Here is a 14,527-nt window from a genome sequence, read left to right as displayed (position 1 = left end):
GGTATACTCGTCCAACTGTTAACAAAGGGCATGGCATATAGCCTAACAGAACAGCTGGTTTGACTGAAAAGCATTTCATCGTTAAAGTTTGCAAGTTGGATACTGTACAAAGCCCACAACTTCCCACTGAGACTTTCTTTTATTCTACGGCTGTGAAAGTTTCCCTAGAGCTAACACGGCAGATTGCTTCCCAGTAACAGCCTAAAAACAGCGACTGTCCAAGTCTGAAGAACTCTGTCTGTTCTGTGGCTGTGAAACACTGTATTATATTGGGAGGCAGTGACAGGCAGCACAAGGCTGATTGTCAACACCAGTACTTGCTCATGTCATGTGTTGCAGCTGTTCCTGGGACCCACATGCTTTCTCAAGTGCATGGCAAATGGGGATGAGATCATTGAAGCACAGAAATTCTATGTGATACTTCCCTGCAGGTCAAAATGTTATTTATTTGATTTGAGTATGTATTTTAGCAGGTAAAAGTGTTTTTGTTTGATCTGGGAAAAAGTAGAGGTGTCCGTACATCTGTGTACTGCATGGCACACTTACATACATCTAGAGATCCACTAATCCCATTGTGATAGATCTGACAAAGGACATTCTGGTGGGGTCAAAATCAAGGCTATATGGAGTTTGTCTGTAAGTCACACTTTGAAGTTTTACATCTATCTTGGGAAACACTTTCTCAATTGTGCTAAAACCTGCAGAGTGCATTCTGTTACACTTGTTATTGATAGTATCTCAATTTGGGGTATATGGAAGTTGCTGGTACACCTAGGTCTGTCTGTCTGTATGTCATGCTTTCATTTTTACATAGAACTAGAAAACCACTTATCCAATTTGTTGAAAAATTAACCCTCTCGTGTCAGTATTTTACTAATCGACCTCCGCTGCGCTTTCAAAGTCTGTTTGCATCTCTGAGACCTTTGAAGGTACTGCATATACAGTACTGTGCAAAAGTTTTAGGCAGGTGTGAAAAAATGCTGTAAAGTAAGAATGCTTTCAAAAATAGACATGTTAATAGTTTATATTTATCAATTAACAAAATGCAAAGTGAGTGAACAGAAGAAAAATCTATATCAAATCAATATTTGGTGTGACCACCCTTTGCCTTCAAAACAGCATCAATTCTTCTAGGTACACTTGCACACAGTTTTTGAAGGAACTCGGCAGGTAGGTTGGCCCAAACATCTTGGAGAACTAACCACAGTTCTTCTGTGGATTTAGGCAGCCTCAGTTGCTTCTCTCTCTTCATGTAATCCCAGACAGACTTGATGATGTTGAGATCAGGGCTCTGTGGGGGCCATACCATCACTTCCAGGACTCCTTGTTCTTCTTTACGCTGAAGATAGTTCTTAATGACTTTCGCTGTATGTTTGGGGTCGTTGTCATGCTGCAGAATAAATTTGGGGCCAATCAGATGCCTCCCTGATGGTATTGCATGATGGATAAGTATCTGCCTGTACTTCTCAGCATTGAGGAGACCATTAATTCTGACCAAATCCCCAACTCCATTTGCAGAAATGCAGCCCCAAACTTGCAAGGAACCTCCACCATGCTTCACTGTTGCCTGCAGACACTCATTTGTGTACCGCTCTCCAGCCCTTCGGCGAACAAACTGCCTTCTGCTACAGCCAAATATTTCAAATTTTGACTCATCAGTTCAGAGCACCTGCTGCCATTTTTCTGCACCCCAGTTCCTGTGTTTTCGTGCATAGTTGAGTCGCTTGGCCTTGTTTCCACGTCGGAGGTATGGCTTTTTGGCCGCAAGTCTTCCATGAAGGCCACTTCTGACCAGACTTCTCCGGACAGTAGAGGGTGTACCAGGGTCCCACTGTTTTCTGCCAATTCTGAGCTGATGGCACTGCTGGACATCTTCCGATTGCGAAGGGAAGTAAGCATGATGTGTCTTTCATCTGCTGCTGTAAGTTTCCTTGGCCGACCACTGCGTCTACGGTCCTCAACGTTGCCCGTTTCTTTGTGCTTCTTCAAAAGAGCTTGGACAGCACATCTGGAAACCCCTGTCTGCCTTGAAATTTCTGCCTGGGAGAGACCTTGCTGATGCAGTATAAATACCTTGTGTCTTGTTGCTGTGCTCAGTCTTGCCATGGTGTATGACTTTTGACAGTAAACTTCCTCACCCAGTTTTATTCCTCCTAACAGCTGTTTTGTTTCAGTTAATGATTGTGTTTCAACCTACATATTGAATTGATGATCATTAGCACCTGTTTGGTATAATTGTTTAATCATACACCTGACTATATGCCTACAAAATCCCTGACTTTGTGCAAGTGTACCTAGAAGAATTGATGCTGTTTTGAAGGCAAAGGGTGGTCACACCAAATATGGATTTGATTTAGATTTTTCTTCTGTTCACTCACTTTGCATTTAGTTAACTGATAAATATAATCTATTAACATGTCTATTTTTGAAAGCATTCTTACTTTACAGCATTTTTTCACACCTGCCTAAAACTTTTGCACAGTACTGTAATATATAGCTTTTGTGGATGAGCTCGATTTTTGTTTCACCCCTCCACATAAGTCCTTTATTTTTAGTTAAAATAGGCTAAGCAGCCACAGGAATACCAGGGAAAAAAACATTTCTTGTATACAATTGCAGTTAACAAATTTAATTTTTTTAAATATTGTCCTTGTTGCAAATACTACAATGCAAATTAATAAATAATAATAATAATTTGTTATAAGTACGCTATCTAAATTGTTTGTAGTTATTCAAAACATTTTGTGCCTTTTTAAAAAAATGAAATGACAGGGACCGCAAATTATCAAATAAATCTTTATTTAAAAATTAGAACATGTAACAGATCAACTATAATCAAAAAGATCTTTCGCCAGACCTGCCGCTGTTTCTTGGTGTATGTGTTTATTTTGCGTTTCAAATTCGAGTGCACTCTGGAATTGTTTTGCCCCACAACGCTATGACAGCTCTGCTTTCTTGCTGTCCCCAGTTCACGTCGTAGTTGTCAGAAACAAACAAACAAAAAAAACATTAAAAAAAAGAACCATTCCGTGTTTAAGCTATTCATTGGTACAATCAAAATATTTATTTAAATAACAGTAAAAACAAACAACAAAAAGACGGTGTGTTAAAGCGTGTTTGAAACTAAACCGATAACTAAGAGGTTTACAATAAAATAACTGGGAAAAACACAATTCAAGGTAGTTTTTGTATACAATTATTTATGATAGCATTTTTTAAAAATAATTCTCATCGATACACTCAGGTATTACACTTTTTGTTTCTTTGACGTCCACAGGCGTCTGCACCGGTTTAACAAAACAAAGTTATCGTCGAAAGTTTACATAGCCCACTGTATGGATATTTGGGGTATGTACACTTTTGATGACAACTTAATAATAAAACGTAGATGTTTACAAATACTCCCCAATATAAACAGTTAATAAATTCAAATATTCAGGACTTGTGTGTCAAGTCGTTCTTCTCTTTTTGTGAAGCTGCAACGACACTGCAGCTTGTAACTGTTTAGATTCCGTGGGGGAGGAGCCGAGCGGCACTCATGTCCTGCGTGAGCCGTCCTAAAGTCGGGTGAGTCTGCACTGCCTTTCGGACGGACCTAAGCTGGCACTGAGCAACGTCTTTATTTGGCAATTTTTAGGACAGCTGAGAGTCGTCCGTGTGCGTTTACACTGCAGAAAAAAGACCTGAGATGGCTCAATGCCATCCTAAAAACTGCCTGTGTAAACGCACCATTTAAGTGTCTTCACTTTTGGTTATTGCTGTACTGTGCAGGGATGGAAATAAGACTCCAATTGCATAATAAGACACACCTGAGCTTGTTACATACACACTGGCTAATCAGGCTTGTATTAAAACCTGGAATGGGTGAAGCTGCTATGCAATAGGAGTCTTACTTCCATCCCCGCTGTGTGATTCTCTTCACCAAGTTTCAAAAAGGCCAATCAACAACCAATACTGTTGTGTTTTCCATATCTATTTTACTGTACCTTTATAAACTAGTGCCCCTATGGATGCTATGTTTTGGATCATAAAAGCACAGTCTAAAAAACAGCTTAATGAAGACCCCATATTTTGAAATAATCACATACAGTACTGAACGGGTAGGAAACAAATACATTTTATATAGTTTGTAAATTAGTTCTAAATACAACCTGGATCAGCAACAAAAAGGTCAGAAATTACTGTAATACTCATGTCGGCATTCTTTTGCTTTATAGAAAGGAAGATGCCAGTGCTGAGAACTCCAATCAGGGAGACTGTCGTCGCAGGTCAGAAGAGAGGCAGAACTTCCCAGAAAGCCAATCTCGCAGGCACCACAAGGGGGCGCCACCCAGGGATTGGGAAGGCAACGGCTTCCAAAATAATGGGCAAAGAAACTTCCCCCATCCCAGCAGGAACCAGCCCCACCACTCCAGTGGGACCAGGGGAGCTTCCAGCTGCCAGTCAGGCTCCTCTGGATGGCACCCCAGTCAAGGGCAGGCCAGCTGGCACCAAAGTTGGCAAGGAAGAAACTGGCACCATGATGGGCGTGGGGGCTTTCCTGCCTGGAAATCTGGGAGCCGGGGGAAATGGAGTTTCACCGGGTTCCCTCCCTCAATGGATTACATGCAAGATAGGTTCCACTGGGGAAGGCATAATGGGAAGCAAGGGTCGTCGCAGGATTCCGATATGGATTTCACCAGTGACTCCCTGTCGTTCAGCAACGCTATTGATTTCAGCCAAGCGCAAACCCAACCAGTCTCTAAAACAGACAGGAACAACGAGAAGAGCTCCAGCAACCCTCCCAGGGATAAGACGCACCGCTGGGCTCCATACCCGCCAGCTAAAAGCCAGGAAGTGGGATCCAAAAATGATGACTCCAGGCCAACTGAGGGGAAGGATCCCTCTCAACTTCCCTGCCAGCCCCTGCCCCTGAAGAACAAGAACATGCAGATACATTTCAGACCCGACCCTTCACCAGCCGGAGAGCAGGGAGAGAGCAGTAACAGTGTGCCCCTAGTGTCGAGTCACTCTGTGAGGGAGATCAAGAACAAACCTCACCAAAGGGCTTACTTAAGAAACAGAAGCAGGAGGATGAGACCCCGGACCCAGAGCTCCCCTGTCGAGACGCTCCCCGATCAGATGGCCCCTTCCAGCAAACCAGAGGACAAGAAGTCTCTATTGAAAGCATCTGAAGACAAGCCCAAGTGGAGTGCTCAGGATCAGGAAACAAACAAGAACTCGTACACCTGTAAACTCCGAAGCGCCAAGCGACAAGATTACTCCTTAGAGGAGATGCTCATAAAGGCCAAAGAGGCCCTTAAATGCAGCAAGCCAGAAACTAAGACCTCAGACCAAGCCATGGAAGCAGAGCCGTTCCGATTAGAACGAAGGCCAAGCAAGGAATGCAAGACTTCCACAGACCGGACTGGAAACAGGAGCAAGATGAGCCTTCTCAAGGACATCAGCGACGGGGACCTCTCTGACTCTGGACGACACAACACTGAGGCACATCCTTGGAACGCAGGGTTATCTCATCCTGGAAACTCAAGTTTCTCTTACAATGAAACACCAGAGGTATATCGTCTGTGTACAAGCGATTCAGAAACTAAAGTTCTCTCACCTTCACACCTGCCATCTTTGCAGTCCGTGGATGTCAGCACATTGAGCAGTGACTGCCAGATAACTGGGGATGCAGCTCAAGGGGCTGGAGAAAGGCAAGTGGACAGTGGGGGTGAGGGTGGAGAGCACAGCACACAGGGAGAGGATAGCCGGGCCTCGGATGGTGAGCTTATGAGGGGCCAACCTGCTGCAGGATCCCTGGTGACCGACCTGAGCAAGCTGGGCCTGCCGGCCTCCCTGAAGAGGGATTTGACTCGACACATCACCTCCAAGAACAAGACAGGCTCTCACGAACCCAACCTCAACATTGCCCGGCGCATCCGCGACATCAGCGGGAGCCGCAAGAACGATTCGGACAAAGAATCTGGGCTGAAACCGACCCTCCGCCAGCTCATCAGCTCCTCGGGGTCCTGCAGGAACGTCGACTGGGACCAGGTGTACCAGCAAGTCAGCAGGAAGAAGCAGGAGCAGGGCAAAGGCATGCCAAGGTCAGTGAGACTGATATAACTTCCTTGATGACTAAATACCATCTGCTTTTCCCCTCTCCTACTTTTGCAGTCATTCTTTTCTCTACAGCTATGGCCAAAAGTGTTGCATTTTCCTATAGAATTAACTAAAAAGTTGAATGAAACTCACTGAATAATGTTAAGTTAACGTATTGAATTACATACCGCTTTGTAGTTTTCCATATACTTAATGAAAAAATGTGTAATTTTGAAACTACTATTATGGTTTCCGGTAAACTTTTGCAATATCATTTTGTAGTTTCTTTGAACACGATGTTAAATAAAAGATCTAAATTATAGTTTATATAATTTTTTATTTTTTATTTTATTTTTTTATTATGTCTTAATCCTAAATCCTAAAATTCTAGGTGATGCAAAACTGTTGGCCATAGCTGTATATCTGTCTCTACCTGTCTTCCACATGGAAACCCCAGTTGATGCATGTCATGTGACACAGTGATCTTTCAATTGTGCTGGTCCCTGAGCAGTGAAAGATAGGCAGACACATGCATTTCTGGTTGCTAGTTTAATATCAATGGAAATGGGGTCAGTCTTATTCTGTGGATGACTGTCCCCTAATTAGATACTTCACCCTAGTCCACATTTCTCATTTATAGATAATCAGATGGCAAACATGAAATGAATCACTGAATGTATATACTAGAATAGAATTGAAGAGTTGATGCTGTTTATTTTGTTATCTATGATATACAAGCACTAGCTTTCAGGACTTCCAGTCTTTTCTTCAGGTGTAAGTGGAAATTTAAATGTATTATCACTATTAACACAGCAAAAAAACTCTTAACAATACTACAGATTTATATACGTAAAAAACAGTTAAGTAAAATAGACGGTTTTCAGAAAGAATAATGTTGTCGTGGCCTTTTCATGGAAGGCTTCAGCTGCACTTTGCCCGTGGCTTGCGTAAGTGAACACCAAGCCCACACATTACTGAACACTGAATCCGTGATTGACTCGTGAAACCACAAACAAGTGACATGTTCAACAATGTCTTAAACTTGCTGTGAGGGTGTGCCAGAACCTGTTTGGCAAGTCACCCACTAACCCACCAATCTAAAGACGAGTGTTTCCCATTATGCCCTATGGCAGCAGTTCTCAAGGTTTTTTGGCCTAGCACATTTGTTTATTTCTCATGATGACTTTTTTAATGCTGAACTTTTTCCAGAATGTCAAATAAAATGACGTTGAATTTTTAGATTATCAGGTTGCACGAAAGCAGTGAATGAGAGCACAGAGTAGAAGATTGAAATACTTTAGATCCCCTCCCAATACATCAGTATTGCAGTGCTACAGATTATAGCACATAATGGCACTATACTCTGGTCTTGCCCAGCTTTGAGGACCACTGCCCCATGGTAACAGATTTCTTGTGTCCTGTGCACTCCAGGTTTGGCATAGAGATGGTGGCCCCTACTCAGAACGAACAGGAGGGTTTGGATGTAGAGGAGGCATCTGATATGCCGTATCTGGAAGGCTACCAGTGGGAAAGCATCTGTGCAGCTCTCCCCACCTCGACCCGGAAACGCAGCCTATCGGAGAGCAGCATCGTCAATGACCGCAGCGCCTCCGTCTACAGCCTCTTCTCTGACAACCCAGCAGGGGGCAGCAGAGAAGAGGGGGCCCGCATTCCAGCCCTGCCCTCTCCCCACGGACCAAACGGAGACCAACGCTCCCGGCCTGCAGAATCGGAGAGGGAGTCCCTGTCCAAGAAGACCTCCAGCCCGTCCTTCCAGGAGCTGCCCTGCGTGAAGAGGGAGGTGGAAGGAACAGAGGGAGAGGCTCCCGGAGGTCCGGAGGGGCTGTCTGAGGGAGCTGCGGCCACAGTGATGGGACCTGATGGATCTCTGGAGGGAGACAGCAGCTGCACATCCGGGGCTGAGCAGAATGACAGCCAGGGCGTGGGGAAGAAACGCAGAGCTGCTGCTGTGAGTATAACCGGCACAGCAGAGAGGCTGCTTATATAAAGGAGCCATTTATCAGGGGTAGAGTGGACTTGCTAATCTGAACCAGTTGGGACCAGACCCTCTTCAGATTATTTATAGGAATCCATTGCAATCAACGAGGAATCGGTTCTTGTTTAAATTTGGACCCTTATGTTTTGACCGTGTCTGACCGTCACACTGTACATGGTGAACACGATAACTGCCTTTATTTTGCACCAATCTTCACCAAACTTTCATGATACACGTTTATATAGACGTTTCGGTTTGCATGTGGCTATAATCTGATAAACTCTTGATTTTTACACAAATAGGGACGATGTGATTAAATGTACACAACATGTGCAGGTCACTGCAGTAATATTAAAATGTTCCTGTGTGACAATCCTATTGCAGATTGTGACATGCATATCTTTATATTAGCATATTTCGGACTATAGGTTGGTTTGGAATAGCAAGAGCCTACTGTATTTAGGTTCTGTATTCTTTCAAATATCTGAGGCACAAATCTAGGGAAGGGAATCGGTTCAGTTTCAGAGCACACACGTCTTGATTTGTTCTGTTTGTGTTTTAGGAGGGGCATTTGTCAGGAGTCCCCAGTTTAGAAAGAAAGAACAAAAGAAGGAAAATCAAAGCTAAAAAAGGTGAGTTTTAAATGCTTTTTGATGGAAAAAACAGCAACAAAAATACAGATCTCTAAATCAATTTTCAATGTATTTGTCTACAGCTTATTTGAAGCCCTTTGACACTCTTGTCTGTCCATGACTAAAAAAATAAATGGTGATGAATTTAGAAACACTACAGTACACTTAGTAAGTTCAATGACAAACATATCTACAAGTCTTTCTCTTTAACACTAGAATGAGAAAGCCTTGGCTATCGCTGCCTTGCGCCTCTTCAGTGTGTTTTCTCTGCCTGTTTCAGAGCGCTCTCAGGTGGACCAGCTGCTGAGCATCTCTCTTCGGGAGGAGGAGCTGAACAAGTCTGTGTACGGGGTGGAAAGCAGCCTGCTCCAGGCACGGGCTTCCCTGCAGGCTGCCTACATGGAGGTGCAGCGCCTCCTTGTGCTCAAGCAGCAGGTAGACACTTTTATATTGGTGTTGGGGTGAATTGTTTCAGAATTTAGACAGAGCTACAGATGTCTGGTTGCTAAATGAATGATTTTTTCTATGTGAGACTGTTAACAGTATAGGGCATGATCATTGTCTCGACATTTAAATACAGTACTTATTCCAAAAAGTGAAATAAAAAGACTTAAAAACAGAGATTTATCTAATAGGACAAAAGCAGTGATTCTAAGCACTGGGTAGTAGAATGTTCTAACTGTAGTTCCCCACCAATACATCAGTATTGCAGCCTATGGCACTGCTCACAAGTTTGCTCAGCTTTGAGACCACTGCAGTAGGGAAAACTTTAAAGGCACACACTGCTGGAGTTTTGGTTTTGTCTTCCGTTCCCTACTTCTAAGGTTTTCAACAACGCTGAGATCAATTGGAAAGACTCCCGTGTCATTTGTTTGGTGTACACAAAAATTAACAGGCAGCCAAAAGCTAAATTAATGCAAGTCTGCCCCTTGTGAATGAGGAGAAGTACTTCACTAACTTTCTCTTCCTTAGGTTACAATGGAAATGAGTGCGTTGAGAACCCAACGAATTGAGATCCTCCAAGGACTGCAAGGTAGGGGTCTCCATAGCCATTAATAATACTAGTAATAATAATAGTAATAATAATAATAATAATAGTAATAGATTTTACTCATGAAAAAAGTTTGCTCAACATTTCTCAATAGTGTTTGTTCTAGACTTCAAGTACCATACATTTTTTTTTTGCCAAAAAAAAAGAGGAAACATTGCTTTACTGCAAAAATGAGTGCTTTGAAAAATTAGAACAAACTAAGTCAACCCTCTCTAAAACAGCTGAAAAACTACATTTACAATTGCCCTACCTAACTACCAGAAATTATACTGTCTGTTTAGACAGCAGTTTAACATTAGTTTTTAAATTCAAAGTTTACTCCTTTACAAACAACTGGTGGGAAACTAACTGATGCTTTTGTTTAGCATGTAGAAACCCTTGAATGTATGCACAGTAAAGCGCACTGAAATTGACTGCCCCTTCACAGTAGTTTGCTTTCTAGCCCCTTCACAGTAGTTTGCTTTCCAGCCCCTTCACAGTAGTTTGCTTTCCAGTCTGTATACGGAGTTGGTGGAGGTCTCCTGACGTTGACTGCCTGTTTGTGTTACAGAGTCCTATGATGGTCCACGCCCTGAGCTGATGGCTAAATTTGAAGCAACAGCACTGCCCTCCCCTTTCCAAGATACCTCTCTTCACGTGACTGGTCAGCCCAACCCCGCCATCCTCTCCCCATTCCCCCACCCGAGCGCCCTGCCTGCCTCCCTGTGCCCACCTGCAGCCGGAGCACTCCCCAGCAGCACGCCGCCCACTCGCATCAAGCAGGATCCCGACGCTCTGGGCAGTCAGGCAGGAACCCCCCTCACCGCAGCTTCATCAGACCTGCAGCCCAGGAACAGCAGCCTGTACACCACAGCACTGGAGTCCCCGCTCACCTCCACACCGGTGCAAGGTGTGTGGTGCACACCTGGGCTGCATAAGCATTCATTGGTAGCAGCGTTGTGTACTTGTCTGCTCTCCTGAACAAGTTAATGGAATGAATATGTAGGGTTTGGGGTTGACGCACCTCAATGGAAAGCAAAGCTGGGATGAACATGTGTTTTTAATGTTCAAATATTCTTTTAAAATGTAAATTAATATTTTGAATTAGCAGGAAAACAAAAGTATAATGTGTACCATGTTACAGTAAAATATCTCTCCGGAGTAAAGTAAACGCGGTACCCCATCAAATTACCTATCCGTACATTAGAATGGGTATTTATTTCTGATGGAAATAAAACCCCATTCCAGGTTTTAATAGCCACAGTGTATAGGTAACAAGCTCAGGTATGTCTTATTAAACTCATAGTAAAACTGGGAATGAATCAAACTGCTATGCAAATGGAGCCTTTTTTCCATCCCTGTCAGACCTTGTTTATGCATTGGTTTCCTTGCATGATATTTTTTTGTAATGCAGTCCTTCATAAATGCTGTTAAATGGTACATAAGGACCTTTTTATTTTATTGTGTTACATGTTCCCATGTGTTACTGTTTACGTAAGGTGTATGTATTGTTTTAATTTTTTTTTTTTTACATTTTGACCACTTTTTTAAACTTTTAAATTGCATTCCCTGCCTCAAGATGGCTTCACATGTACCTATGTGGACCGCAGAACTACATTTCCCATCATCCTCCTGCTCACTGGTAAATCCATCACAGTTATATATGTGAGCAGGAGGATGATGGGAAATGTAGTTCTGAGGTCCACGCGGGTACATTGGAAGCCATCTTGAGGCAGGGAATGCAATTTAAAAGTTTAAAAAAGTGGTCAAAATGTAAAAAAAAAATTAAAACATTACACACAACTTACATAAACTGTTGTAGCAACACATGGGAACATGTAACACAATAAAATAAAAAGGTCCTTGTGTACCCTTTAATGTGTTATTAAACAAATACAAACATTGTAATTATCACCCAATCCATTTCAAGTAGTGTTTGTTCAAAGATTCAATACAGCTCTAATGGAAAGGGTAGATATTGTACACGTTGTAGCCTATATGAAATCGAGGTGCTGTAAAGGGCACTTGCTACATTGCTTTCAGTGCTTGCTAAAGATAGTCATTGAGGTTGATGCAGTGCCATAAACCGCATGATATGTAACTCAATATTGGAACAACAAAATCCAGAACCACTCACAATGATTGCAAACATCATACAGAGTAAGGGGAATGTGAAAGAGAAAAAGTTATTATGAAATTTGAAGCTACTTACTTGTTTAATAATAATATCCGGTAGTGATGAAACTTAGTAAGGACTTGAGTTTGGCAAAAGATTACAGAATCAAATGGACAACAGATATTTTTTTCCAGCTTCTTAAAAGCATGCTAAACAGAGATATAAAAAGGTTTGCTTGATTTTACAGTACCTTTACTGCTGCAGATTACCATTCTGTTATTTCTTATTCCCCCTTCTGAAGGCACAAAGCCCAGTTTGTCTGTGTCTCCGGGGTTTGCTGGAGCAGTGAGCCTGGCTGGACTGGAAGAGGGATTCGGGCAGGTCGGCTGTGACTCCCAAGAGAGTGTAAGCTTGTCTTCAGAGGCTCGCCGGACCAACCGAAGAGAGACCTGCTCCCCCAGTCAGTCCCAATCCTCCCACAGCATGAAGGTGCAGGACAACCCAATAACCAAAAGTTCCTTCCTAGGCCCAGAGAGGCCCAGTATCTGGGCCCAAAACCAGTTGCTCTCTGGCCAGACAGCCCTGGAGGAGGAGGAGGCCAAGCAGGGGGTTGAAGTACAGACGGAATCTACCATGGCGGCGCCAGAGAACAAAGCTGGGAAGAGACTCAAGAAACTAAAGAAGAAGAAGACTCTACGGAAAGCCAACGATGGGCAAGAGAACAGCGACACGGAGCAGGACGGGGACTCGAGCAGGCCGGTCAGGAAGAGCAAGCCCCGGAAAGCTACCAAAGGAGGGAAGGTGAGCACATCCACCCCACAGAAGGGAGACAGACCGGGCGAGGGCACTGAGCCCTCCAAGGCAGGTCTGGAACAGGGCTCTGCCGACAGCGACTCCTCCCTGGAGATGATCGAGCTCCCCACCACGCAGCTGGAGGTGGTGGCCATTGACTCCTCTGACTCCGGGGATGAGAAACGTGGCAGTCCCTCAAAGAGAGAGCTCCCCACAGTCTCGACATGCAACCACACAGAGGACCAGAAGCTTGGCTGTGATGAAGTGAGCTCCACTAGTGAGTTGGTGACCAGCAGCAAGAGCAGCACCAATGTGGTGTAAGTACTGTGTGTAAAAAGTTAGGGCTGTCTCTTTTTTTTTAATCATCTATTTATTTATTTTGGTCAAAAAAGTATATACAGTAAATATTTCTGGTGGTGTTGGTTCAGCCTTAAGAATTGTAGTTAGAGAGCTGTAGTACGATAATACAATTTAGATTTTATTTCTTTTTTTTTTCAGTAAGACCAAGTCTACTAAGGGATTGAAGAACTCTTCCGGTACTGTATCACATGCACAGGTTCCTCTGTCATTTAGGTTGTTAGGATTTGAACCCATTTTATGTCTTGCAATTGTTAGTATTTCTGATTTTATTAAATATTTTATTGAAGTGCTTGTTTTGGATGAACTATTTCAAGAGTCACACAGAAAATTTGTAAAAAAAATAAATAAATAAATAATGTAAGAATCGAGATTGGACAGCATATACTGAACTTTCAGTGGGCTATTCTGCCTCTGGGATCACAAAAAACAATTGACCAGAAACCATAACAAGACAGAGTTGTTGTTACAGTTTGTATGAAAAATGTCCTCAATGTTGCCTATAGTACAGAAGTGTCTAGCCCACCTCCCGAGTATAATATGAGCAGCCCTCTAAATTAGAGACGGCTGTCTCAACATAGAAGAGCCCCTTTTACCAGTTACCAGTGGGTCACGTGTACCACAGACTTTACCTAAAATAGTACGTAGTGGATTATGAGTACTGTTTATGGGCATCTACAGTGCCCTTTTGTAATGGATCCCAGAGAGTTTTCTGTGATAGTTCTCTCTTTTCATTGTGGTATTGATTATCCTGCCAATGGGGTGTAATCAGTTGATCTAAACAGACCATCGTTTTTAATATTACTATTTAAGACAAAAAATACACTAGAGAGACTTACACACACTGTTGAGAGTTTGTCAAAGCATCCTTTATTAATGTATTCACAAATAGTGGTATGTAGGTCTGCTACCCTTTAGATCAATTGAATAGACCACATTGTCGCTGATTTGGTATACACAAAAGTGGACAGCTTTCCAAAATCATGTATGAGGATAATTGCTTCACAAAAACTGGCATTTAATTCTACACACACACTTTTTTTTATCTAGTATTCACAAATCATATGTTGAGGAAGTCTGCAGTACAGCTGTAGGGACCTGCAGTGTCCTGTGAGTTGAATGTTGAGATGTGTCTTTCCTGTCTTTAGAGGTCTCCTCGGAGCTTGGTGAGGAGGACGAGCCCACAGAGGGCTCCTTTGAAGGGCACGAGGCCGCTGTGAACGCCATGCAAATACACAACGGGCTGCTCTACACCTGCTCCGGGGACAAGACTGTGCGCGTTTTCGACCTAATAGTGAGTGTTAATGAAGGATTAAGAGGGGTGTGACTGTGGAGGGGCTGATGTAGATCTTTCTAGTGTACCCACTACATTGATCATGAGCTGGAAGCAACCCTTTTCTAGCGGGGGAGGGACGAGGGCAGCTTGGGTTTCCTCTATAGCCCCTGCCTGCCAGTCATTTTTCACTGCGGCTGAAAGAATACAGGACTAACGCCACATGTAATAGAGAAGGTACTGCTAC

The 14,527-nt window shown here is 43.1% G+C and overlaps 1 protein-coding gene across 1 annotated transcript in view; it reads left to right on the top strand.

The window, feature by feature from the left end:
- Positions 1 to 14,527, top strand: part of LOC117422269 (zinc finger protein 106-like) — a 39,416-nt gene that overhangs the window by 10,197 nt on the left and 14,692 nt on the right. The window contains exons 5-13 of the mRNA XM_058987259.1: positions 4,218 to 6,089; positions 7,516 to 8,053; positions 8,643 to 8,712; positions 8,993 to 9,147; positions 9,685 to 9,745; positions 10,314 to 10,652; positions 12,160 to 12,967; positions 13,149 to 13,186; positions 14,156 to 14,301. Coding sequence (XP_058843242.1) covers positions 4,218 to 6,089; positions 7,516 to 8,053; positions 8,643 to 8,712; positions 8,993 to 9,147; positions 9,685 to 9,745; positions 10,314 to 10,652; positions 12,160 to 12,967; positions 13,149 to 13,186; positions 14,156 to 14,301 — 4,027 coding nt within the window. The remainder of the gene's footprint in view (positions 1 to 4,217; positions 6,090 to 7,515; positions 8,054 to 8,642; positions 8,713 to 8,992; positions 9,148 to 9,684; positions 9,746 to 10,313; positions 10,653 to 12,159; positions 12,968 to 13,148; positions 13,187 to 14,155; positions 14,302 to 14,527) is intronic.

This window comes from Acipenser ruthenus, chromosome 15 (genome assembly GCF_902713425.1).
Source record: "Acipenser ruthenus chromosome 15, fAciRut3.2 maternal haplotype, whole genome shotgun sequence".
NCBI classification, from domain to species: Eukaryota; Metazoa; Chordata; class Actinopteri; order Acipenseriformes; family Acipenseridae; genus Acipenser; species Acipenser ruthenus.
The sequence above is the reverse complement of the archived record's forward strand: the minus strand, read 5'-3'. Positions and strand labels throughout refer to the sequence as shown.